General features: G+C 41.1%; 2 protein-coding genes across 5 annotated transcripts in view; one reads left to right on the top strand and one right to left on the bottom strand.

The window, feature by feature from the left end:
• Positions 1-1812: 1812 nt before the first annotated feature.
• Positions 1813-25507, top strand: part of RB195_018139 (uncharacterized protein) — a gene marked incomplete at both ends in the record, with an annotated part of 52862 nt that continues 29167 nt past the window's right edge. For 3 of the 4 annotated variants that reach the window (XM_064185442.1, XM_064185441.1, XM_064185443.1), the window contains 2 exons: positions 15068-15168; positions 15398-15430. In XM_064185442.1, coding sequence (XP_064041321.1) covers positions 15068-15168; positions 15398-15430 — 134 coding nt within the window. Of the gene's footprint in view, positions 1932-2071; positions 2135-4528; positions 4654-7421; positions 7495-14999; positions 15169-15397; positions 15431-25507 lie in introns of those variants that run through there. The other variant, XM_064185444.1, reaches the window with a different exon arrangement.
• Positions 4341-4677, bottom strand: RB195_018140 (uncharacterized protein; the record flags this gene model as incomplete). Its single annotated transcript, XM_064185445.1, has 2 exons — positions 4341-4389; positions 4517-4677. 2 exons carry the CDS (start codon positions 4675-4677, stop codon positions 4341-4343), a joined length of 210 nt encoding a protein of 69 aa, XP_064041326.1.

Genomic DNA, 25507 nt, shown 5'->3' with positions numbered 1-25507 from the left:
AAGATTTGAATCCTGTTTCTGAAAGTTGTGGGCAAGAATTTTCAACGGATATTGGTCTGGGTTGACGATGCTGGAAGACAAAACTTTCCAAAGTATTTCCATTGTGCTGCATTCATTGTCATGATTCTGTATGAATTGCCTCATATATCGAATATCTCTGGATAGATCACGTATTTGACTTTTCGAAAAATTCCTGTTCAGCCCAGCTTCTTTTCGATGAATAACGAAACTGAAAGTCGCATTTATATCTGTGTATGCATACAGAATTGCGTGCGCTCCTCTGATAATCCAGCCATGCAGAGGACTAATGACGCACTCTCCTTTTGAACTCGAGAGAACCTTACGGAAACGCTGTGTTGCACTCCACACTGGTGATTCCGCAGTCTTCTTCCAAAAAAAAACGTTATGTATTAGCAGAAAGTCGAAATGAGAAAAACGTTCGCTTCTAGAGATGACGTCTTTCAATTCTTTTCTCGTAAATTTACTCGAAACTGAATGGAAATTCCTGTGAGAATGACGTCCCTGCTGGCGGTTATAAATTTTTATCCTAGACAACTTTCTACGGAGACGTGAAAAGCTGGGAAATTCCTACAGCAGCACAGTTAGCCTCAAAGAAATCATTGAAATGTATACACGACCTAGTTTGGTTTCATTTTGTATTCATTGTGTTTCCGAAGAATTTCAACGCATTCTCATACGTATGTGCAGATCTATTGTACTATTGTATTGAAGAATCGTCACACATATGTTCACACAATAGCACAATAGAAGTATTCGTAATACAAAAGTAGTCGAAAGAATTCAGAAATGCCGTAGTCGCCTGGGAGTGTCGAGATGAAAAAATCGGGTCATGTTAATTGTTCTCCAGCTTGTGCTGTTGAACATTCTGGTACTCACATCTAACACGTTTCGTGTTCCTAATCCGGTTCTCGGTCCCGGGACAGCGACTCGCGGAGTGGGTCTTTGTTCGGAGGGAGCAGAGGTTTCTAGTCTTTGATTCAGATAAAACAATAAATACAATGTTTCCACGCTCTTCCGTTCTTCTCGTCTCCGATAACTAACAGGATTGTTGGGAGCCAGTAGTAAATATCGAAATATACGTGAAAATTTAGTTACCAGAGACATAGGGCTCAGCTCGTCCAACGAGACAACTCCTTACACCCGTAGGATTAATTGAGTGAAACGCGTAAAGTGAACTTGGAGTGAAAGCAAAGTGGGTTTCATTGGTTGTACAAGGGCGAAAGTTTTCTAAAATGTCAAGTTATTCCGCCGGCAATTCATTGTACGCGGTCTCATCCTTTCACTTTTGAATGTGTAAAGTGTTGTCTCGCTGGACAAAATGAAACCTCTCATCTATGCAGATGTTTCATGTGTTCTCTGTCTATCTGAACTTTCTGCGGCTGAGTCCGTCCTGCTTCTGAATAATCCTTCATCAAACATTTTTCAGAAAGATTCTGTTGAGGAAATATTGTGCAAAAAGAGACGTGAACTCTTATTATAGGATGATTACATAAGGTGTTCCCGATTTTTGGCACCAAAAATATTGTGTAGATAAACTTCGGTATTTTTCGCATGCTCAGGGATTCAAAGATGTCGAATTGACGGAATTTTTTTCCAAATAGAGAACGAAAATGTGCGTTAGCAGCATGTGATGCCGAATGAATTTCGAAAATTCATGAGTGTTGGGATTGCAGAAAAATTCTGACGTTTAGTCGGGTCGTGCTCTTGCCCTCTGGTCAGTCAAAAGCGGTTTGGCAGATTTCGAAATGAAGTATAACTTTGGATGACTTTGTGAACCTCGCTCTGACATTGATGACATCACTCACTGACATCACTCGACACTCTGACATCGAAATCGGGAGTGCCTTAGTGGAAGAAAATCCTAGGATTACTAGCGAGGGTATTGCGAATACTGAGAAAATTGCAAAAAGGTATGAAGACTCCTATGATCAATTACATTTAATTCCTATGAACGTTAATTCCTATGATTAGTTATATTACCACATTTTTTAAATGCTGCCTGCTGAAGTTCTTCTTTGGACCGGGCGCGAACATCAATCATCCAGTGCAGTACAAGCAAACCCCTGCAGTTAATCACAGTGCGCGAAAATCTGACGACGATATCGTTCAAATTGTGATTAGGTCAACGCAACTTTATTCAGTGTTTTCTTATTATTTTAATTGTTATTTTATTATAGTTCTTTTTTTGTTTCGTCTGTTCCATCTTCTCCGATACGTGGTTGAGTACTACGTGCGAACGCTGAGCTGATTCTCCTAAGTCTGAAGTACATGCCACCCTATTGGGCGCATTCCGACGGCACACGTCACTTTCATATCAGCTGATTCCTTTTCGACGTAACTCCCTTGCTTTTTTTCCTGGAATTCTCCACTCCTCTTCCCAACTTTGGGTCTATCATGTTCCAATCTATCATGGCTTGCCATCTACTCTTCTGAGTCGTCGGAACAATTTTTTTTCACAGATTTGCCGCCACTCTCTCTTTCACCACGGGTTTCAGATTGATCACCTGAAGACAATTTTGGCTTGAAAACATTTTTTAAATAGAAATTTCTCATTTTGCGGTACTCCTATAAGAACTCTGGTAATTTTCTCAGGAATAGTAGATGAACGGTAACTTACAGAAATTTTTGTACTCTTTTTACATTAGGAAAATGCAAAAACGATAAGCTGCAAAAGTCTATTTGAAGTACAAACTGGTTACAGTGACCTGGTTTTATATAGAATAATACAGTAGACAGCATCGTTCAGAAACGATCAGAGTATGAAAGCATTTTTCGAGACAAATCACTCATTGAGCTCTCACTTTTCCTCTTTTTATTGACGTTTTGCTCATCGAAGCCGCTTCTCTGCGGAACCACAGTAGTGACATAAAGCAACTGAAAAAGCAAAAGAAAAATCGAGATTTTTACACATTTCCTACATATTTTCGAAGGGATTTCCCAGAAACAGTGAAAGTACAGTAACTTACAGAAATTTTTGTGCTACATAAACATCAAAAAAAGCAAAGAAAAGTTCTTAGTTTTCTTTTATCATGGTTATATTGAAATAGTTCGATATTAAAAATAAAATGTAGTCGCCTGGGAAAAGAAAATAATTGCAAATGATTAATAGGAATTAGCTTAGAACAGTTTTGAAAGAAAGCTCCTCATATTTTAGTATTCAGAAATTTAGAAGACAGGAAGCGAATGACCAGAAGCAGTTGATAAGTGCAAGAACTGAAGCAAATGTTTCCATCAAGTTTAAAGAAATCCGAACATGAAATCCAAACGTAACGCAACTAGAGCCAGCTGCAAAATTTTCCCCGCAATTCTCTTTGCGGAGCAACCATAGGAGGCTTATTGTCTGCTCAAAACGGGACGAAGCTCGACACAGTTGCGTAAGCGGCTGCGCTCGAAGTGGTGCGCTGGAGCGTAGCGGTTCGGATTGGATGGGGACCCTCGCTGGAACCACTCATTGCTCCAGTCCAAGTGAAGCCAGCGATGGTCCCACATCGTTCCCAACCGCCGCACCGAGCTTCATGTCGTTTTGACCCGCGACTAGTCAGCTCTATGATTCAGTTCGAACTAAAGCTAACCATCGCAAAACAGTGCTCAAATCAGCGAAACGACCCTCTATCGTGTTTGTTTCCTGGGAAAGTAGAGGAGAGACTAGCGACAAGCTTCCTATAAAAGTCCGCGATACCATCATGTGCGTTCTCGAAACTAGAGCATTTCTTCAGGTTCTCTTCAATAGCTTTTTTGCTGCAAGTTCATCAGTTTCTATCTAATGGTTGTAGTTTTGGCGACTTAATTTTTAAGAAAGCCCTAAAAAACAAAAAGAACCCTTTTACTCTACAAGTCATATTTAGAACGCAATGAATGCATGCTTGAGCAGCTGAAATGAGATTAGATGCAAGTCATATGAAACTCTAACTATTATTATTTATTTAAAGGCATTCATTCATTATTCTTTTCTTATATTAAAGTTAAGGATGAAGTTTCTGGCGTTGATCAATCCGTTTTGAATGCGCCCCCACGTTCACTTCAATTCAGAACCGTTTGAGGTTTACGAACGTTTAATTGGCCTATACAATTACTTGCGGTGGCTAGCCGATGTGTCAAGTCAGTGCTTTTATCCTCCCAGACAAGTCTGCTACCAATTTATCGACCTCGGAGGGATGAAAGGCTTGGTGAGCACTGGGGCGGATTCGAACCTTCGATCGATCGTGCAGGAAGCGGAACCTCTAACCGCTACACCACACCAGCCTTCTTATATTACTTATAAAAAATTATGTGGTCTTTTAAATACAGTACAATAGTATGTTGGGATGGTTATAACTCGATCATTGGTCAAATGTTGTCATTTCTTGTAACTGCTGTATCCGGCGCATTCTAAACATGACTTGTTAGAACAAACAAACAACAGAGCAAAGCAGTTCGTGTTGTAGTGATGATTAGCATGCAAGTGTCAAAAAAATATAGCTCCGTTAACGGATAAAACACTTTCTTCCAACTGCACCTACATCTGCAGGGAAGCACGTGGACGATCCGTAGCGGTTCATGGCAGGACTCGAAATCCAACAGGCTTTTTCTCTCCACATCAAACCGCTTGCGCTGATAAATGCAGCAATCATGGTCCAAGTCGTATCGAGAACGGTTCATATTTCTATCAGCTGGCATTCAGGAAAAACGCTGCCTCCCATCATTAGGTACTTAAAATCATTTGTGAGTGCTCGGCTTTTTGTGCTTATTTTCAGAAAAACATGTAAGATTTTCTTTCACATCGAATTATAAAAGGATTAATTTTTTGCAGCAAATCTTCACTTGTACTCTTGAATTCCTTCAAAAAAAGTGTAGCATTTTCTCGAACTCATCTGCAAATGCAGCAACCTCAAGCCGACGGCTATTTCCTTCTGTTTGTTATGACCTTGTAAGACGAATTTCAGCTGAGTTCACCTGAGAGCGAGTTGGTGTGCGGCACATTTCTGACTCAGCAGAGGAGACATTTCTTGTCCCAATCTCAGGGACGTCAGTTAAGAAACGACCTTTCCACTTTCACTTCCATAACAGTCGTTCTCATATCCGCTCTTTTTTCACAAAAGAGGAATCGCGGATTTGCGAGGATTGGAGGAAATTGGCGTGTTATGCAAGAATGACTCATTCAAATCGCTTTGAATAGAAATGTGACTTTGCCCTCCAGTAAAATATAACAGCACAAATCACGACTAGTACTGTACACGAGGAAACAACACTAGATTTCATTCGCACTCTATCACTGAAATTGCTCACCTGAGCATAGTGCTAGCACTGGAATGCTGGGAACGCGGCGGAAAAAGAAAAACGTTTGGTCACATTTTGTAGGTGGAGCCATTTCGGGCGGCTGAGCAGAAGAAAAGAGCGCATACCTCATGCAAATCGCATTCTGCGGTTCATCACGCTGGAATCGTAGAGTTTTCCGTTGTTTTTCCCAGAAACCTTCTGTTTGCTATGCCGAAATGTAGAAATCACAAAAGTCTTCCTTGTTATAGATATCCTTTCTGCCCTTCAGATTCCAGCTCGAAGCTGACATTTTTATGCCATCTATTTTTAATTTGTACTCGACATTTTTACAAATTCAACTTCAATCCTTCAAACCTATGATACCATCGGAAATTTCTACTTCGCGCAACACTTCAGAACCAACATCGAATTTCGAGAACACGTTTTAATATTTCAATCTTTTTCCTAAGGATTTCTCTCGAATCAATTCCCTTGCACGCACCGAAATTGCAGCGGTCATCGGGATTTTTCTAGTAACATCACACGGAACCTCGGCACTTAATCTACTTGAAAACCTATGAACAAGAGGCAAAAAAATTACTGCTCGTGATTTGGTGTAGCGGTGATGTATCCCGTTTTAGTCCGCTGGGGGTCACTTCGCTGTCCTGTCCAGCCAGGTCGTTTAACTGTTTAATAGAAGACAATACACTTCGTTCAATTTATTCCTAATCGTGAGCAGTTCACGCAGGTTGCTTAATGAGGCAGGGTTCTCGACCATAGGAGACCGAGCATGAGCAGCCCTGTTTTTGCACTCATCCGGTACGTGCCAGAGAGGCAGGTTGCTACTGAACGCAGAAAGTGCGAAGTTTGTTTGGTGATGCATCCCGATTTAATCCTCAGAGGGCACTTCGCTGTCCTGTCCAGCCATGTCGTAGTCTTCTTTGTTCCAATGTTATGTGCTAGGATTAAGTGCTCCGCAAACGGAATCTCTTACCTAAATAAAAGCTCCCGGGGCTCTTAGACCATTCGAACCGCATGTGCGATTTCACGGTTCTCGTAAAAAATTCATTCCCAGTTACGCAGAAGAATGACCCTTCATTGCATGCCTTTTTTACGATATAATCGTGAATTTCTTCTTATATAGATCTCTCCTAATTCGCGTAATTTTCGAACATTTTCTGGACCAGATACGTCATCCAGGGTTTTGTCGTCAGTTCATGAAATTTCAGTGAATCCCATAGCTTGCGTTCAATTGTTAGGTTTGCGACAAACGTTCCTTCTATACAGTAGAAACATGAAACACATATCCAGAAAATTTATGTGTGTAGAACCCCGACTGATCTTTTTATCTCTTCCTCGTCTGTTGCATAAATAAATCAATCAATCAACTGAATTGTTTCTGATCCATATGATCTCTCGATGTGTAGGTGCGTTTTCGCATGTTCTTTGTGATTGTTGCAAAGCTACCTTTTGACGGGAACTAAGGACTGAAAATTTTTTGGCGCGCCCTGAATGCGAATAGAAGCGTTCATACATCAGTTTTCCTTGAAATCAGATGGACATCAATTAATCAGCACAGAATTCAATTGGCCCTCCTTTCTACTCTTTCAGTCCTCTTTATTTTTTCTTTTAGTTGTTCTTTCTCCAGCCTTTCAGTAGCTTTTCGTTTTTGTTCTCTGTTTCTATGCTCATGCTGAGAATGCTTGTCTTTTTTGATTCTCCTACTTTCATGGATCTTATGTGTTCAACGTGTGGTGCAGAATCCATCATGCAACAATAAATCTATGTTGTTCCGCAGTTACACACAGTCCACGCAGCTGATTCTCCTTATCTCGCCTCTCGAAGAAGAGCTTCTGCTCGTAGAAGAAAAAAAAACTGTTTAGTACTCTTGCATTGTACGTATGGTTCTCCCCCCTCCTACCTATTGTTCGCCTCAAAGTAGCAAACGTTCGTGCATATTTATCTGTGAGAAGAGACATTTGCACATTAGATTACGCTATTCGTAGGATTCCGTTGTATTTACGCTTGTAACGAGACATTTCGAGACATGACGGCATGACTCCTTATTTATTTATTTGTTTAAGACATTAAAGGTATTCCGTGCACAAGAGAGAGCGAGAATGCAGCCATTCCACTTTGATTTTTGGAGCAAACGCCTTCTTTAGAAGACCAGTACTTCTACCAGGATTTGGGCAACCAACTTAAGAAAGAACGGACTAAATTCGTTAGCGACCTTAGGTAAACTTAATGCTACCTTCCTTTAAAAGATCTGTGTTGGTTGACTTTATTTTGTTTCAAAACGAATACCAGCACAGAATCCCTAGTTAGGCAAAGAAATTTGCCATCTTCTGCTTTTGTTTTCGTCACAACGCTCATCTCCCACATCCGATCTAGGATAATTCTACGTAACGAATGTGAAGTGTGGATTTTGGACGCTACCCGACAGCACTTACGACCCGCTGATTCGCTTCCGTGACTATTACTTTGTTTGAGGAGAAAACACAAACTGCTCTACATTTACGGGAAAATGTAGGGCCACATGAACTTTTACTGCGCTTTTGAGGCCATACGGGTGAGCCACAATCACGCAACTCTCACCTCCTCTTATCTCTCCTTCGCTACGAGTAAATTGATAGCCGTTTGAAGCGGTCATGGTCACGGTGGCCTGCCCGGGCCATCATTGGACTCTCCCACTCAGAGTTATTACTCGCCAAACCTACCGATGCCGATTTTTATTGCGTTACGGCTGCCTGTCGCTCCCTCTTTGATGGGAAGAAGACAAAACGAAACGTTTCATTGCAAATTGCTGGCAGGAGTGCAGACTCCTTCTTCCTCTTTATGCGCCTCTTTGTTTGATTAGTTGTAGTCTGTTTCCAGCGAATTGCCTTTATCTTCTGCAAATCCCATCAGTACTAACTTCGCTTCCGGTTGTCGCCGGGCTAAGGACATCTCCAGAACAAAGCGATCCGAGTGGACTTTTATGTTCTTATGAATCATGCTTGCCGTACGCCAACGCCGGCAGCGCCTCTCAAGAGCTCAGGCTCACAGAACGCCCGATATATCGACGTTTTTACGAATACCCTGCTAATTATTTTTCGATTTACGAATCTCATTTGAAAAATTGAAAGAAATTGAAATTTGATTTGAACTAGACATCTCAATTCTTTCGGTTTTCTTTTATCACTGTCTTGTTCTGACTCACAGTCAATTGCTGAATTAAGTCTCTTCGAAGAACCCACTCTAAGTTCAAAAGATTTTTTCGTGGAATGAACGGTACATATCAAATATTAACCAAGTGTCCCCTATATTTTAGAAGGAATTCATCTCCATATTTCTTCGTTTCGGATGGAACGAGAAGGGTCCTTAATAAGACTTGGTTCCGTCCTATACCTTCAGCACCTTAATTCACTTTTTTTTTTCAAAAGAATCCCCGTTTGAGTTTCTTTTTTTTTTGAGAGAGAGAGACATCTTGTACATTTTATCTTGTTTACTCCGTTATTAGTCATTTTTTACTAATACGTTTATGAAGTAGGTTGAAATTTTGAAACTATTTATTCCGCGTTTTCAAAATGCTGTGATGGCCAGTCGCTCAAGGATAACAGGCTCTGTTGAGCTCCTTTGTGTTTTCTATAGTTATACTGTATATCCAGATATCCCATAGATAGATAAATACATACTGTAGCCGTTCCCATCAGTCCGTTTGGGCATTTCGTTTATTCTGGGTTGATTTGTTACACAAACCGTGTTTCAAGGAGCAGTGATCGTCTTTTACTGGATCCGAACTCGAGAAAAGAATCTTGTGAGGGAGTTCCTCAGCGTCAGCTTTCTTACAGTACTCAGTCAGTGTCCTCACAATTGCAAGATAGAATCCTGTCAGTTTTAATTCACTTTATTGGGATATTAGTTAGACATTAGTTAGATTAGTTTCCTTCGAAGTGTGGAAGTAAACACTAAGATCACACAGGACAGTATACTGTAAAGGTGTACCCTCCGAAGAGGAATTGAGCCTTTTTTTTTGTCAATTTCTCTATGACTCTCTGATACTCACCGATCTAATTGCTGGAATTCATACTCCAGATAAATAAACTTGTCACAAAATCACACGAATTCGGAATAAAAAAGCATTGCACTCATTAAAGGCAGCGTACCGCGAATCTGACGTTGTGAAGGAATCCGCGAGAAAATCCAGAGATGTAATCGTAGATTGCGGGATCCCGCGTGGTTCCACTCATCTTTCCCTAATCGTCCTAAAAAACGATCGGGGATTTCGCTTGCAACGCGCCACTCTTGTGCACGCTTCGCGCCGCATCCACGTGCGAGCGATCGAATATTTTTGTGTCAGGATCCTATCCTTTTTGCTTGTTACCCCCTTCATTTTTGTTTAGTTTTCAGATCTGTTGTTTTAATAGGAATTTTTTTTCAAGTGTGGGAGAACAATCAACCCTTCGTAATGATAAACTTTTGTCTTTAGTGTCTCTTCTTTCCCCATTAGTGACTAATGAACTTTTTTCCTTTCAAATTCACCGCTATGAATCAATATAAAAGGATTTTAGACAAGGAAATTCTAGTGCTACTATTTTTGAAAAATCTGAATCCTCTCTGGATAGCATCTAAAAATTTGAGATGTAAAGTTCATATCTGATAAAAATGTCGAGTCTAAAAAGATTTTCTTCAGGATGAGAACGTCGTTTTTATTTCGATAGCTATATTTCTTACCCTTTCATCTCTTAACATTCATTCATAATTCAAAAGTGATTGTTTGTGAAAGATTTCTGGAATGTGTAGACACATACATAGTGCATGCTGGGGAGCACTCTGCATGTCCTTCCAGATGCGAGCACTTCTTCTTCATTCACATCCTCTGGTCGTTCTCCACAGTTCTATTTATTTTCTACGGTCATCTCATTTATAAAGGATAGATGATAAAGGGTCTGGCGTTAGTCAATCCTCTTGGGATGAACCACCGCGTTCGCTTCAATTCAGAATCGTTTGAGGTTTACGAACGTGTGACTGGCCTACACTATGACTTGCAGTGGCTAGCCCAGTGGGGCTAGTGGGGCTAGTGTCAAGTCAGTGTTTTTATCCTAACAGACAAGTCTGGTACCAATTCATCGACCCGGAGGGGTGGAAGGCGTGGTGAGCGCTAGGGCGGATTCGAACCTCCAATCCATTGTGCAGGCAGCAGAACCTCAAACCGACTGCGCTACACCCGCTCCATCTCATTTACATTGGAGTAAATGCACCTTCATAGCAAATGCGATGCTTCTAACATCACAAAATAGTTGAGTTTTTAAAGTTCTTCAGTTTTTTCTCCTTTTTCGTCCACCTAATTCAGTTCTTCGATTATTCGATTATTCCAGAAAAAAACCTCCGTGTTCCAAGAAATGGCACCGTTTATTTAATTCTCGAATGAATCTAATTGCTGCACGCTCATTTCATAGTTGCTATTGTTCCATGATTATAAGGAATTCTTCGTGATCACTGCAAGGTGAAATGTTCGTGGAAAAGCAGCCTATCTTGTGTTCACCGTGATTTGATCATATTTTCACAGATATTTGCTTTCCGGACTATCTTAGTCAACACATTTCGAAAAGAAAATTCCTCGGATACTGTGTACATAGGCGCTTCACTCTGCTAACCTTCGAAAAATTACCTGCAAAACTAGATGTTGTCTCACGGATCCATTGTGCAAGAGGAAAAAGCGAATAATACGTTTGAATGGATCTTCTGATCACGGTTCTCGCTGAATGTATTTCTAGTGCTTCCTGATTCATTCGAACGGTATTTGCACTCGTTTTGGCGAGAGAATCTCTTCTGGCAAGCATCCAGATATCGGCGAATCGGCCAGGGGCGTCGATTTGTCCGAAATCGTTGTTGTAATTAGCGTTTGTTGAGATCGCGTGTCTACTATGCACTATTACGTGCAGACAGGTTCTTCTCCACTGCAGTCGTCCTTTCCCGCCAATTTCCTGTCGTCGTGTTCCAGAAAAAGCAGAGGAAACGATGAAAATCTCTATTATTCCTAGTGAAAGAACTCTGGAAAGAGTTTCGGGAACGTGACTTGGGGAACTTCTGGAATAGAATATTCAAGCAAATCTCCGCAGTTTTTCTTATTGTATTGTTGCTCTTTATTTGCTGTCTACTACTCCTTATGCAAACATTATTTTCCTGTCATGTTTTCTGATAAAGCAGCTGTGGCGGATCCGATAAATTTTGGAGGCTTTCGCATTGTATAAAACTTTCATCATTCACCAATTTCCTTCCTCTTAGGGTTTTCTGGATGTTAGCCCATTCGATCAATTTTCTTTTCACTTCGCTTGGCTCAAACCCATAGAGCGGTTTAAAATCTTGCGTTTTGCTGCGCTACCGAAAGCTTTTCTCCGCTCCTACACACGTACATTCAATCGCACGCTCAACCGTCACAAGGGTTCATGTTTGCTATTCTCGAACACTCGTCTCGATTCGGCGCTACTACTATTTCACGAGTGCTTTTCCTCTTTCTGAGAAGATCGTTGGACGAAAGAAACGAATTCTAGAGTGAACAGTTTGTAGCGGACGTGTTTGTTCTCTAAAAAATCTCAAGATCAAAAAATTGTTTCTTTGTATCTTCATCTGTAAAGATTAGATATTTCCTTTTATTGAGCCTCTCCTTCTGTGCTCTATAACCAGCTTAGAGCTCTTCGGTGAATACGCAAGAAACTTTCAAAAAACCTAATCTCGTCGAATAGAAATTTCTTCCATCTTTCTCCTCCGATAGTTTATTTCCTCATGTTTAGTAGCAGGGGTTTCCGAGTTTTCCTCCAAATTTATATCTTAATTCTCTTGTCCCTTACATCTTTTCATAGCATGTGTCATTCCTAGTTGCATTTTACCGACGTTAACCAGCGATTTCAAATTTTTACCATCTACTAGAAGCGAGTTTTCCGTTTCAGTGCACAAAACAAAATTTCTGACAAAATCTGTTCCACTATGGATGTGTTGCAGTGCCCACGAGTGTCCTTGAGTCTTTCTGTAGTGGGTACTGAGATTCGATGTAGTGGTTCTGAACTGCGTCCACGATTGCGAGCGATCCTTTTTGAACATTATTAACTAGTAATTGTTTAGCGATGAGCGCCACGTTAGAGCTGGTAAAGTGAAATTCATGAATGATTTATTCTACGGATAGTGTTCAGGCGGTTGGTTTACTCAAAGAACAACATATACAGCAGTGGTTACCGTATGAGTACAGTATATTTTGTCGATACAGCTCGCATTCAACTGTTCATTTATTAACTCACATACGTACACTAAAAAAAAATTAAAAAATTAAATTAGAATCGAAGCAGACTATTTCCTTGGCTTTTCTACAGATGCAAAAGTGCAGCTCTGGCATAACTTAATCGTAATGAAAGATCAGCCTGTTCTTCTCTTACAGAAATTGAAATGTTCGCTTGCGAGATCTGTTCCCCAATCCAGAACGCCTACCCTGTATCGAAAAAGCAAAAATTTCTATAAACAACCAATACGAACTACCTGAGCTAGCTGTTGGGTTTGACTTTGACGGTCAAAACCTTCAAAGTCAAACCCAACAGCAGAATTTTTAGTTCTTGCGATTCATCTTGTATAGTTGCGTTGGATAAAACTGTATTGGTACTGTGTAATACCTGTAATGAAACAATTTTTGTCATTCGCTGGGCGCTGGTCAACAACTTTGTCTGCTGAGACCTTCGCGCACTCATTGGTACTAGTTTATCGCATTTCGAGAGTTGCAAATTGAAAAGGTAGGGGGTTAACTTGACCTACATTTCGGAAGTTGCGATTTTCTCGCGGCTGAACTTCTTGGACGAACTTGAAGCAAATAAATTACACACCTGATTAAAAAACCTCTCTATCTCCATTTCTTGCGTGATCAACGGGAGCGATACTTTTTTCTATGACCAACATCTTTTTCGTCCAATTGCTCTAGAATCCATTCGCTATTTGGAAAACTCTCGGGAAAACCGAAACCGCATTGCTCTCCCACTAGCTTAGTGTAGAATTGATTGAAATCTTTGTAAGTCAATACATTGACGCTTCCAAGTTCCCGGAAATAAAAAAAAGACGAATGCGCCCGTAGGCTGTGAACTCGCTGAAGAACTTCGGATCAACGTTTCTAGGAAATGTATACACGACTGGAAGGACTCGTTGATTCGGAAGTTTGCTTCTATTTTCAAGTATAGGCTTTTAAGGCAATATCCACTCCGAGCTGAGTCAAAAATGGACGTGATTTCTTCATTATCTACTACCCTTGAAGTTGCAAACCGTACAAGTCACGCAGTTTCTCTGCACCAAGTTGACTTGGCTGACGAATTGGTTCCCGCCACGATTAATCACCGCCTATTCTGTTCATACCTGTGATTAGCCGGCGCCACAGCTCTCCAATTTCTCCGCTGTCTCTAAATTATAACTTCGTGAAGTTCCTCCAAATTGTGGTCTCGTTAAATTTCGAGAAGGTCGCAAAAACCACTGCCTCACCCGATTTCAATTCTCATTTCTCAATGTTGTGTCCAGAGCTGTTCTTCGAAATGTTTGCACTGTTGTTGCACGACCCGCAGCTAGTTTCTGAGCTAATATTAATCAGAAATCGATCATTAACAGCAGGCTCTGGTTTGCTTCATTTCAAAGATTTTCGCGTTTAATTTAAATATTAGGTTGTCTTCGATTTCATTTTGTCGAAGAAATTCTTACTCTTTCATACATTTCTATTGACTCACTGCAATCGCTTGCAATCGCCGTTGTTTTTGGCGGGGCTCGACATGGATCCAATCTTCCTATAAACTCCTCAGCTTTCTCTCTGAAGTACAGTGGTACATGAACTGAATTTGCTTCCCCTATTCGCTTCCAACTTTCCCCCTCCGTTTCCACGTGACAACACTAGAGCAGAAATTCACCGTGCAGACAAGGCTTTGCACCTCTCGGGTACAAAGTGAATCCATAGTCACCGCCAGACGTGTTCAGCCACTGGCGAATCTCGACGCAGCCGCAACGCGCACCCTTTGGTTGGCGCACGTACATACCTACCGCTCCTGCCCTTGCACAATCACGCTTAATTGACAGCTGTCAGAATCCCTCACAGAGGAGAAATCAGTGAAGTCAGAGATATGTGACATGACGAGGGAAGCAGAGCAGTCGAGAGACTCTGGTCCTACATAATTTTTTCTTCCGTTTTTTCTCTTTTGTTTTTTCTGACTTCAAGCAACCAGTTTCGGGTACGTAGCTGGAGCTTTCGACGTATGCTTCGCGAGCAGGAAAAACATTTGCGCTCAACACCAATCAGAAGCTACTTAGAGAAGTAGGGAAGTGAGAAATTACATTTACACTATGTAGCGTAAGACAAAGATTTCGTTGCGGGCTAAAGCAGCGGTTTTATTCCAGCTCAATGTGACACATAGTTCTCGATTGAACTGCGACAGTTCACTGCACCAATCACCCTGAATTAGAACTGATGTATGACTCGAAACCTGCTCGTGTCCATGTCTTTTGATTCAGGGTCTGTTCAGAGTTCAAAATCAGAGATTTGAATTGGCCTCTCTTTTTATCTTTTTCAGTAATAACGTCACTTAACTTTTTCATCATCTAACAATTGCGCTCAACACTGTCCGGTTGTTTGTGTGTATGTTAAGTGGATTTTATGCATCTTCATTGGGACCTGTTTCTTTCACGCATATTCCTTCTTTTCTGTTCTTAAGCTGCTTCGTTTCAAGTTTCTAAGGTATTTTTTCCAGTCTCTCACAATATTTCTCAGTCCCTTATTGGAGAGGAAAACGAGTGAAGAAAGCTGTCAACTTTCAAAATGGATTGGATCTGGTCTTGGAAGGATACGATGTTTTACGGGATCTGTACGTTCTCGAAGGGAGCAGGAGCCGCGGAACGAGATCCAGTGCCTGTTGACAAGTAAGTGTTGCCTATCTAATGGAATTGACTTCTCTTCATGGCTTAGGATTTTCCGAACAAATTCCGGCACTCGGGGTTTCTGCTCTTTCCTTCGTTGAATTAACATCTGAATTTGTCCTTCGATCAGTTTGCTATCTTAGAACTTTTGTTTCTTACGCAAAGAATTTTCCTTTAACATCTCCACGACTCTCCTACCTTCAGTCCCCTTCCTTACCCTAGCTTTTTTCAGATATGATGCTCCTCTCCGACTCAAAAGTTATCGGTGAGCATTTTGACCCCCTTACTAACTTTCTTGTTATTGCACTATCTTGCTTTCTCCCTGCCGCTACTTATTTTGGAGAGCATGTCTGCACTTTTGTCGGCCCACTTTGTTCTACAACCCGAACACTAAGAACTTCGTTACAGTAGCGTCTCTCGACAATAACTAAGGTCATATACCTTTTTTATTCGGTTCATTGTGCATGGAAATTTTATGTTCACCTAAAAAACCTTTCGTCTGAAGGAACGATAAGGAAACTTTACATCTGGATTACAATGTAACTACTGCGGGAGCTTGTAAGAGCGCAAGTACACGGGCCTGTAGTAGAGTGACTGCCTTATCTGTCTTATAACTAGTGTGGAACGTGATTTTAATTGGTAAAGGTTTGCTGCTTTCTTTCCTTTGCCAAGAAAAAAAAACAAAAAAAATCCTTTTAGAAAACCTCAACGACTTGAAAACAACCATTCGGATTTACTTGATCGTCTTGACTCCACTTCTTTTCCATTCGTTTAATCCCTTCGATTCTTCTTTATCAAACATTAAAAGTCAAAAGGGAGTTGAAAGACGGTGTGGTGAATCAGTTTGTTCTTGTGGTTGTTTCTTCTCTACACTGAAACTGAAGATTTTTAAAATCTAGTCGGGTCACCATGGCGCTCCCGAACTTGGTACTCGAGTGCTCAAATAGGCGCATCACTTCAAAATTATTCGTGAACGAGTTAATCTCTTGCTGTTTTAAGGGCATCACCCCACGAATCTGAGGTGGTGCAGATTTCAGGTGGAGTATTCGTATACGGGATGGGAGACTACGGAAAGAGAGGTGATTCCGTCCATTTCTTCCTAACTGCCGTAAAAAACGGCCCGGAAGATACGGCTTCATACGTTTTGGCGCACCATTTTGTACAAAGGGTTCGATTGGAGCGCGCCAGTCTTGTGCGGCGCCGCATCTTCCGGCCCGTTTTTTTACGGCAATTAGCAAGAAATGGACGGAATCACCTCCATCTCCGTAGTCTCCCATCCCGTATACGAATACTCCACCTGAAATCTGCACCACCTCAGATTCGTGGGGTGATGCCTTTAATAGGTCTTGAGTGAAATGAAGTGTAGCGCGTAAGAGGCATCTACGCGCCGGTGTAGTTGATGGTTCATAACCGCCCAACCACGCGTTCACGCCCCAGGACCCATCAATTGTAATCAGGATTATCTGGGAGAATAAAGACACAGATGTGGTTGGCCTCAGCAGTTCGCGGTGTAGGCCTCATATTTCTACGGTTTTAAATAAGAAGTCAGATGCCAGTGTCCATTGTGGATGCGCTGACGCGTCTGAATTCTTATTGTCCACACTTTTCTTTCTTTCTTGTCCACATCCACACGATCAACGCCAACCATAGATGCGATAGTCGTGTACCATTTACCACAGTTTGTAAATGGAGCGCCAAACGTACTATATTGTTTGAAACAAACACGAAGAGCACCACAAGTGGGCATTAGGTCTGTCGAAACATTGCTCTGTCTTAGTAACAACCCATTGCCGGAAATGTCACAGTTTTTCCTAAAGTGCTCTGACCGTCTGCTTAAGATTCAGAATCCCAACATTTCAACGTTTAATTGAATTTAGCTTCCCCCTGAATAATTTGTAATTGTAATTGCTTTTAATGCTTTGATTTTAATTTGCTTGGTTTGTCACATGAACCACGTTTAAAAGTGGTTTACTTGACAATTTAACCACAAAGAACTGAGAGTTGAAAGCGGACGCTCAAAAACACTCACGAAGCGAATTGCCTTCCCATCTTTTACATTACTGTGGAAATTCGTGGAACAAAAACTAGTTGAAGAGTAGCTCAAAGCAGTGGGCGAATTTGGGACATGAACCGAGAAAAAACTGTAGTGATAAGGAAAATAATGACAGAAACTGTCACAACTACTCATTTATGATAAACAGGCGATGAAAAAACCAAGCAAACAAGGGCACACTCCACTTTGAACGAATATAAATCATGTTGATTTGACACATTTTCTGTCGGAAAGAAGTCGGTGGAAATCTAGACGACAGTGGGTTTAAGACATTAATAATAAATAAATCTACCAGTGTGTCAGAGCTTTGTGGAAGAAAGACATGTGAGGGAGGAAACTTGTACTCAACTTTGTTTCCCATCATGCTACGCTAATTTTCACGAGCGATACTTCCCTATATTGTCAAAACACTTCTTTTTTAATTGAAAATAGCAGTGTCCTGTGAAAGTTTTCATCTTGAGTCCTTTATTAGATAGTATTTGGAGCATAGTTTTCAGTTATAATAACGAAAACGTGGAACACTTCCCCTCAAAATCCAAGATGCAGAGGCCTCGGGGGCACCTACTCACCCAAAGAGACAACTCCTTATACGTGTAGGATTGGTAAACTCGTAATCTCCTTAAGAGAAGGCTAAAAATATAAACTGGATTATGAGATTTCATCTCTTCATTCATGTAGTGTAAAGAGTTGCATCGTTGCTTACAATGGTTCCTATATTTGTAGACGATATTTTGCGTATCCGCATGGACTAAGGTCTACGCAGAAGCAAAAACAGCCCAGACATTTGAACCGTCACGCTAACGTTATAACTACCTTATCTTAACACCTTAGGAGTTGCAGAACTCCATTGATAGTTGCGAACTATCTGCTGAAGTTTACCTAATGGTAGTAGAAGTCAGGCACCGAACATTTCCTCAAACATTCCTTTTCGGAAGCAAATAAAGTAATGTAAGGCTGGTGGATTTAATTTGTGCACAACTATAGTGCTCAGTAATAACACTTCCCTGTCCTATCGCATGAAAATTCTGGAAGCGATGAGGTGATTGAAAAGAGGACATCAATTATGGGTGAAATCATGTCAAAGCAGCGGCCAAACTCGCAGCTAAAATTGCTTCTATTTTTTTTTATCATTCACTTTTACGCTTGATAGTCTATTCATTTCATTTATGGACTTTGCATGCGAGACTTCTGGCAGTACTCATTTCTGTTTGCACGAAACTCATCCACTTTTTGAGGAGAGAATGACGGCAAGTATTGCCCTTTGGTGTGCTAGCCGTATCATTATTAAGTCCAAGCCACGTGCGCTTCTCGTTTTGCAGGTTTTTCTCCTTCGAGATCCAACTGCTAATATAGGGCTTGCACGCAAGTGCTTACCGTAGTCATCGGTGATTTTGCTTCATTGAGAAACCCTATTAGTCTGATGGCTGCTCTTTTCCATACTTTCAGTCTTCATATTTCCATTTAGCCTTTATATCTCGAGGCAGCTTACTGTATTAACAAGGCAGACGTCTTGTATTAAAGTATTAAGGTTATATTTTAGATATCTTCCTTATCTCCTTTATGTGAAGAGCGACAGCGGCCAGCTCGGAGGAGCAGAGTCAGATTTGGCTGCTGTCTATTGTTCGCTTATTAAAGTGGTTGCGTTAATCAACCCGTTTGGGATGCGCAAACGCGTTCAAATTCTATTTTTCTTGCAAATATTTCAATGCTCGAATGTAACGAGTCGCTCTTAGGAAGTAAGCGTGAAACGACGTTAGTTAGTCCCTTTATTGGATGCGCAAACGCGTTTGAGATTAAAATCAGAAGTGTGTGAAACTTATGAACACGTATAGGTCCTTTGCCATTATTTGGAGAGGAGGGGGGATCAACCGATGTATCACGTCAGTGCTTGTGTCTGCCCTAACAAGTCTGGTAGCAATTCATCGGCCTGAAGGCGTTGAAGGCTCGGTTGGTCCCACGGCAGTTTTAAAGTGCCTGCTTTGATGTATTATTATTATTCCCCATTGAATCTAACATCCATCCTGTTTTCTCTGTCTGCTCCTAATGTCACTGTCTGTAAACAAGAATTCGACTTCAATTCGACGGTTTGCGTAAAATAGAGAGGCAGTTTAGGACAAAATGGATAGGATTGTCCATTATGTTCCTTCATTGGACGTTTTTGTAAACTATCTAAGTAACCGTAACTAGCTACGTGGGCCCGCTCGGGATTAAAAACAACCCTACTGCACACAATGCGACAAACCTTGAGTCATTTTTAGAAGATTTCCGTCTGTTTTACTTCTAACTTCTCACATATGTGGGGTCAGCAGATTTTGTGCCACAAGACTTACAAAAGATCTGTCATTTGTCTGCGCCCAAAATTTTTAATCACGTGATTCCGAGCCACGATGGGTACGCTACGAGAAGAGTGATCCATTAAAGGCATCACCAGACGAATCCGAGGTGGTGCGGATTTCAGGTGGAGTATCCGTGTACGGGGTCGTAGATTATGGAGGCGGAGGTGGTTCCGCTCATCTCTCCCTGCACCACTGCAAACAGCCGCCTTCAGAATGCTGTTTTTTTACGATGCCATCTATTGCAACGCTCCTCCACCTGCGCCGCCTCCGCCCTGCGATTCGTCGAAAATCAATTCGGACTGCCCCGATAGGCAGTAGGGGACGCTACGCGTGCAAGGGTGGCGCGCTGCAATAGAAGGCATCGTACAAAACAGCATTCAGGGGCCGGCTGCTTGCAGTGATGCAGGGAGAGATGAGCGGGACCACCCTGGTCTCCATAATCTACGACCCCGTATACGGATACTCCACCTGAAATCCGTACCACCCCAGATTCGTGGTATGCTGTCTTTAAGTGTTTTCCAAAAAAGATTGGCGATCAAAATTAGACTTGGGAAAAATCTACAAGAAATATACACGCAGTATAAACATGTGTTATTTAATAAATGCATGATGTAACAGGAAATTCCTCGCCTTTGCAATTCGCTTACGTACTCGTTCGGCGCTTTCAAAGTTAAGGTAAGATTGAGCAGGGAGAACTTTAAATAGTCATTAAGAGGTGCCCAGCCACACTTCACAATTCGAGGTCGAAGTTGCGAATTTTCGCTACTTTATCAAAGATTCTTTTTTCAAATGACTTAAAATCATTGATGAATTGCTGTCACTGTTTAAAATAAGTATGTGTAAGTTGCATTCTCCACGAAACTGCAACGAATCTGCAAGCCATATCTTAGTTAGAAAATTATCACGTCATCCATACAAGTCTTTTGCGACCGATCTGATTACTCTTGACGGAGTTTTCTTTCTAGTGCACGGTGTCGTGGAGAGTAGTGATGCACATTACTCCCGTTTGCTCTTCACTTTCATTCTTGTAGAGCGTATTTGTGTCATACAAATCAGTTTTCTTTTACCACAAAATTCTAAGAGGAACGTAGTCAGCGCCAAAAGCGTCTTTTGACGCCTTTCATAGTCGCCGCCGATGATGTTGAACCGAATGGGCGCAGGCGTTTCCCGCGACGCACGCCGTTCCTTGTTTGACACACATTCTCTCTCCTGTCTGCTCCACTCTCGCCGATGAGTCATCGCGTTCAGCGCTTGTACACCATTCGGCGTCGACTATGTTTATTGTGTCAACCTCCCCGTTCTAGAATTAATATAATTTTTTATGCTTTATCGCAAAGAAATCCGCGCACAATCCTCTTGAAGAGAAAACTACTAGAAGTCACATGTTTGAAATAATCAGCTAAAATTTTCCTGCACGAAGTCGTCTTGTTGAGTTTTTGAGTTGAATCTGTGGATAATTCAAGCAAAAATTTCTGAAAGACCTTGCAAGAAAAACTCAGCTTTTTCCGCAAAATACTTGACTTCTGTGAGTATTATTTCCATATAATTAACTAGAGGTACTGCAAATGAAAATCACTATGTTCAGACATTTTTTACAAGTTTCAAATTGAGGAGATTTTGAATTACGCAGCCATGTGATCATTGAGAAGACGAAAAGTCCTGTTTTAAGTTAGTGGTAGAAAAAGATATTCATTGGTTTGCTGCGAAAGAAGTTATGCTTCTATTTGCATTGTTTTTTTTTTCGTGGTCTTCGAATAGTCATTGCTCAAGTCAATGGCTCTTCATGAGGAATTTCTATCACGCAAAATTTACCGTATGCTTCCAGTTGCAGGGAATTGTCCTTGTTTTACTTCTTTTTTTTTCTTCTTCAACTTTTTAAAGGCCTATATATCTGGATAAGGTGAACAAAAAACGAGCGACACTATGTTTTGTAATTCATGAGTGGAATTTGTCAGCTTTCAAAGATTCGACTGGAAAGCGACGAGAAACTGCATCTCTAGAAGTCCAATTTAAGAGGAAAGAAAGACAGCACTTCTAGATTTTTCAAAATAATTTTTTCTAAGAAGTCTTTCTGATCAGGCATGGACAAGCTTCTGGTTTTTTGGAAGACGGATAGTTGGGCTTTTTAATTAAACGAAAACTCCGTGAGCACGTACATATGTCCTATTGGTTTTTGCCGCAGAAGCCGACATGCCATCGTGGCCAGCGGCGCCCGAGATGGCACAGTTTTTTCTGCAGTGAGTGACTGCATCTCTAACTTTATGAGTGCCATCTCAACGAAATGTGCATCCGACCGAGTGATTTCATCCCTCATTGGATTACAACAACACTGCTGAGTAGTGCCGCGCAGGGGCAAAGGACTGCCTTGACCCATCGAGAGGAGTTCGGCGGAATTCCTCAATTGGTACTCTCGAGAACGTATTGTTCAGGTATTTCCTCGATCATAAAAACTTGGGCGCCCTCAATCATAACTCGTGTGCTGCAACCCTGCAATCAAACTGACATTTCGACCACTCAGCACATGTTGTGTTTGTGCGTGTGTTCTGCATTGCCGAACCTCATTTCATCCCTAGATATTTCTCGTCCATGCTTTATCTCTCTTTACAACACGTACTTTTGCAGAAAATCGTTGTACAATACCGTAATAAATTTAGCTTCTCACTATTATTCAGTAAGGACCCTTTCACTCTTCTATTCTTACACATACAAGATTAATGTAGTTGTGAGCTGACTTTCGCATAGAGTGTCGATTTTCTGGGTGAGCATTATTAGACTAGGTGATAGAAGCAAATTCTCTTCCACTTTCTGTTCCTTGAATATCAGAGAGAGTTTTCTTTCCTAATCCTAAGCTTATCTGTTCTTCTTCCTAGCGCTGAATTTTCCTCGTAAATCAACGGTTTAATGAACGAGAACCAAGACTAATCATGTGTAATGGATTCGGTTTGGCAGCAAAGAACGCTGAGCAGAAAGGGTGTGAAGAACTGCAGGGCGGCAGTGCAACGACATCACAATTATTTGAGTCGGAGAAAATATTTCAAAATTCCCCCTCCCCCCCCCCCCCCCCCGTGGCTTTGCTTTCAAGATTGTCATGAGTGCACTTTGTGCACAATGTTGCTTTGCAACGTTTTAAAAATAAAATTCGCAACACTCAGAGAAAAAAGGAAAATAAAAAGAAACAAACTTATTTGGATTAAAATAAATCCATGCGTGGAGTGATTTGTTTTCTGTTTGTTTCTTTTGTTCCCTCATCGTCCTTGTCTTGGAATCTTTGGAATGTTTTCTGTTTTTTTTTTCGGATCTCGCTCCTCAAGCTGTACTTTGAACTTCATTTTTCTTGATCTCATGACCGCATATTAACAACAAGCAAACTGCTCAAATTTCCAAACGCTCTGTTTTCCGCACTACGATCTTGCCCACGCTGTACAGCCGGCTGTCCAGATAATTCCGAACAGAAATCTATGATTCACATAAATCATACATCATAACTTGTTCGAGAAATGTAGAATGGTATTACAACATTATTTCCGCCTTTATGGAACCGAAAACAGCAACTTGCAGCCGTTTTTCCCTACCACATAACGGGACCTTCTAAATGGATGTTTTTTTCTTCAAATTATACCTTAAATTGTTTATAAGAGAACACGGTGGTCTGTTGAATACATTTCGTCATCCAAAAAATTGTTCACAAATTACTTCGGTGACCAAAAACAATTTTCGATGTCAGATGGTTCATTTCGTTGTAATGTGACAAACTAATACGAATTTAGAGTTACGATTAATGCACAACGATTGCTCAGCGTAGGACGGTGCTTAGAGTAGCTGGATTCCTCCAGCAAATGTGCTTGGTCCACCCAGCTGACGACAGAAAGCCAACAGCACATCCCGTCCATCATCAGCAGTAAAGCGAATACGAGAGCTAATGTTCTGTTCGAGAGTGTGAGAAACGAACACGATCGATTTCATTTTGCAAATACGGGTTGAGTTCGAGAAGCGTTCCCGATGCTAGGATTTCTATGGGCACATTTCTCTAAAACCCTAAGCTTATTTCTTTGCGAGGGAGTTCGTTGGGATTTGTGATTCAAAGAAAATTCTAATGAAGGAAGGTTCACTCAAAGCATTCTCCATTTGGCGTCAACATTTCTTATTGGTATTCTGTCTCTAGTAACAACAGAGTATGATAGCGGTAAACACAAGAGTTTTCTCAAAACTTATAGTCCTTTCACTAAAAAAAAACCTAAATGAAAGAAAAGTCTAGTGGGAACACTAAGGAAGTACGCAGGCACATATGTAGCCTCACATTGGAATCCAATCCAATTGTAAGTCGCCAACGACATGACGGAGAAGCGAATTTTGCATAAAACATTCTTCTTTCAAATAACTATAGTTCATACCGTTAAATAACGTTGAATGAGCACGGATCTCCCCTGCTAAAAGCGTTCAAATCAAATCAAAATCAAACCTGACCTAAAGCAAAAATACTACTAAAAATGCGTGGAACATAGATTATGTTATAAATTTTAGGTTTGATGCGCGGAAAGTATTACGATACTTTCAAGCTAGTAACCATTTACAGCTAGTTACAAACACCCCTATCGCGTGTTTGGACTTTTCTTTTTCCGTCAAACTTGCCGCCACCTTCTTGCACACTTCGAACAAATGCATTTTCGCTTTCTTCGAACCTCCCAACAGGAGACGCTCCTGTCGATACCATTTCTCATCATATAGCACCTTTTTCGTAATTTTCATGCAGTTATTATGGATGAAAGCTAGAAATATTGTTTCCAACTTGTTCTGGTTCTCTACGTCAGCCTCCTATTTTGTACAGACAACGCTACAATTAAACTCTCCTTCGTCAGTGATTATCTCGCTCTTTCTTTTATTTACAGAGCTTCATCAGAAGGTAAATTGAATGAATGTAACTATTTTCCTCTGACGATTTACGTGACTCATGGGTTTGTTTGACGTTGATGCGAGGGCGTGTGGCATGTGTTGGCTGGTTTTCGTCTACGATGTTCCTAGGACTGACGAATAGTCCGTACGGTGATGCGTTCGAGAGCTTAATGCGCTCTTACAGCGCATACCTACGGTCTGTGCTAGTGAAGCAACCTAATCTGTGTTTTTGACCGCAGCTCAAGTGTGCTGTGGAAAAAAAGCTGCCGGAAATTTGCAGTTTTCTTCTCAGACATGACTTTTCTGTGCCGGACTAGTCTATTTCGTTTACGGTGGGAAAATGTAGAGTATAACAGTTCAAGTGAGCTCATCTAGCCCTAGTCATCTAGCAATGTTGTCGTTCTTTGACAACATGTATCATAGCTTCGTCGCGACCGCTCGTTTACAGCCGCCACCACGCCTAATTGATTTCCATGCAGTAGTCAGTCACCTCGTAAACTTACGGACGGATGGGTGTCGACCTTGTTACAATCGAGCGCATAACAGCCCGAAGTCGGCAAGATGAATCCCATCGCTCCAGGCGTACAGAAAAAAATTGAGTTAGAGTTCTTTGGAATGCTACTGCTATCTAATAATTTCGCAGAAATAGAGAAATACGGACTCCGGACGATGCTATCTGCAATTACGGCTAATTTTTTTCTAATCAACCAAACTACATCCTGAAGGACCAGTTTTTGCTAGGAGAGGCTTGAGTCTGCCGAACATTTTTCGCCCTACAGCAATTTGCCAATGGAGAAAATTGCTGAGCAAAGAAATCTTTCTAATCCAGTGCACACACGTGCATGACGTCCCAAATAGCTGCAACCATTATTCCGAAAATGTCGGAAAGTATTGCTGAATGCAAATCATGCGTTTATCCATTTCTAAATTCAACAAATAATTCGAGCCATTTTATCTAGAGATTGCAAATCAGTTTTCAAAAACCAACTAGTTGCAAAAAAAAGCCTTTTCAGTAAAAATTAATATTTCTTCCAAGCTTTTCACCATATGATAGAAATCATTT

The sequence above is a fragment of the Necator americanus genome, chromosome II, assembly GCF_031761385.1.
Source record: "Necator americanus strain Aroian chromosome II, whole genome shotgun sequence".
Taxonomy (NCBI): Eukaryota; Metazoa; Nematoda; class Chromadorea; order Rhabditida; family Ancylostomatidae; genus Necator; species Necator americanus.
Note: the sequence above shows the minus strand (reverse complement) of the source record. Positions and strands in the feature narration are given on the sequence as shown.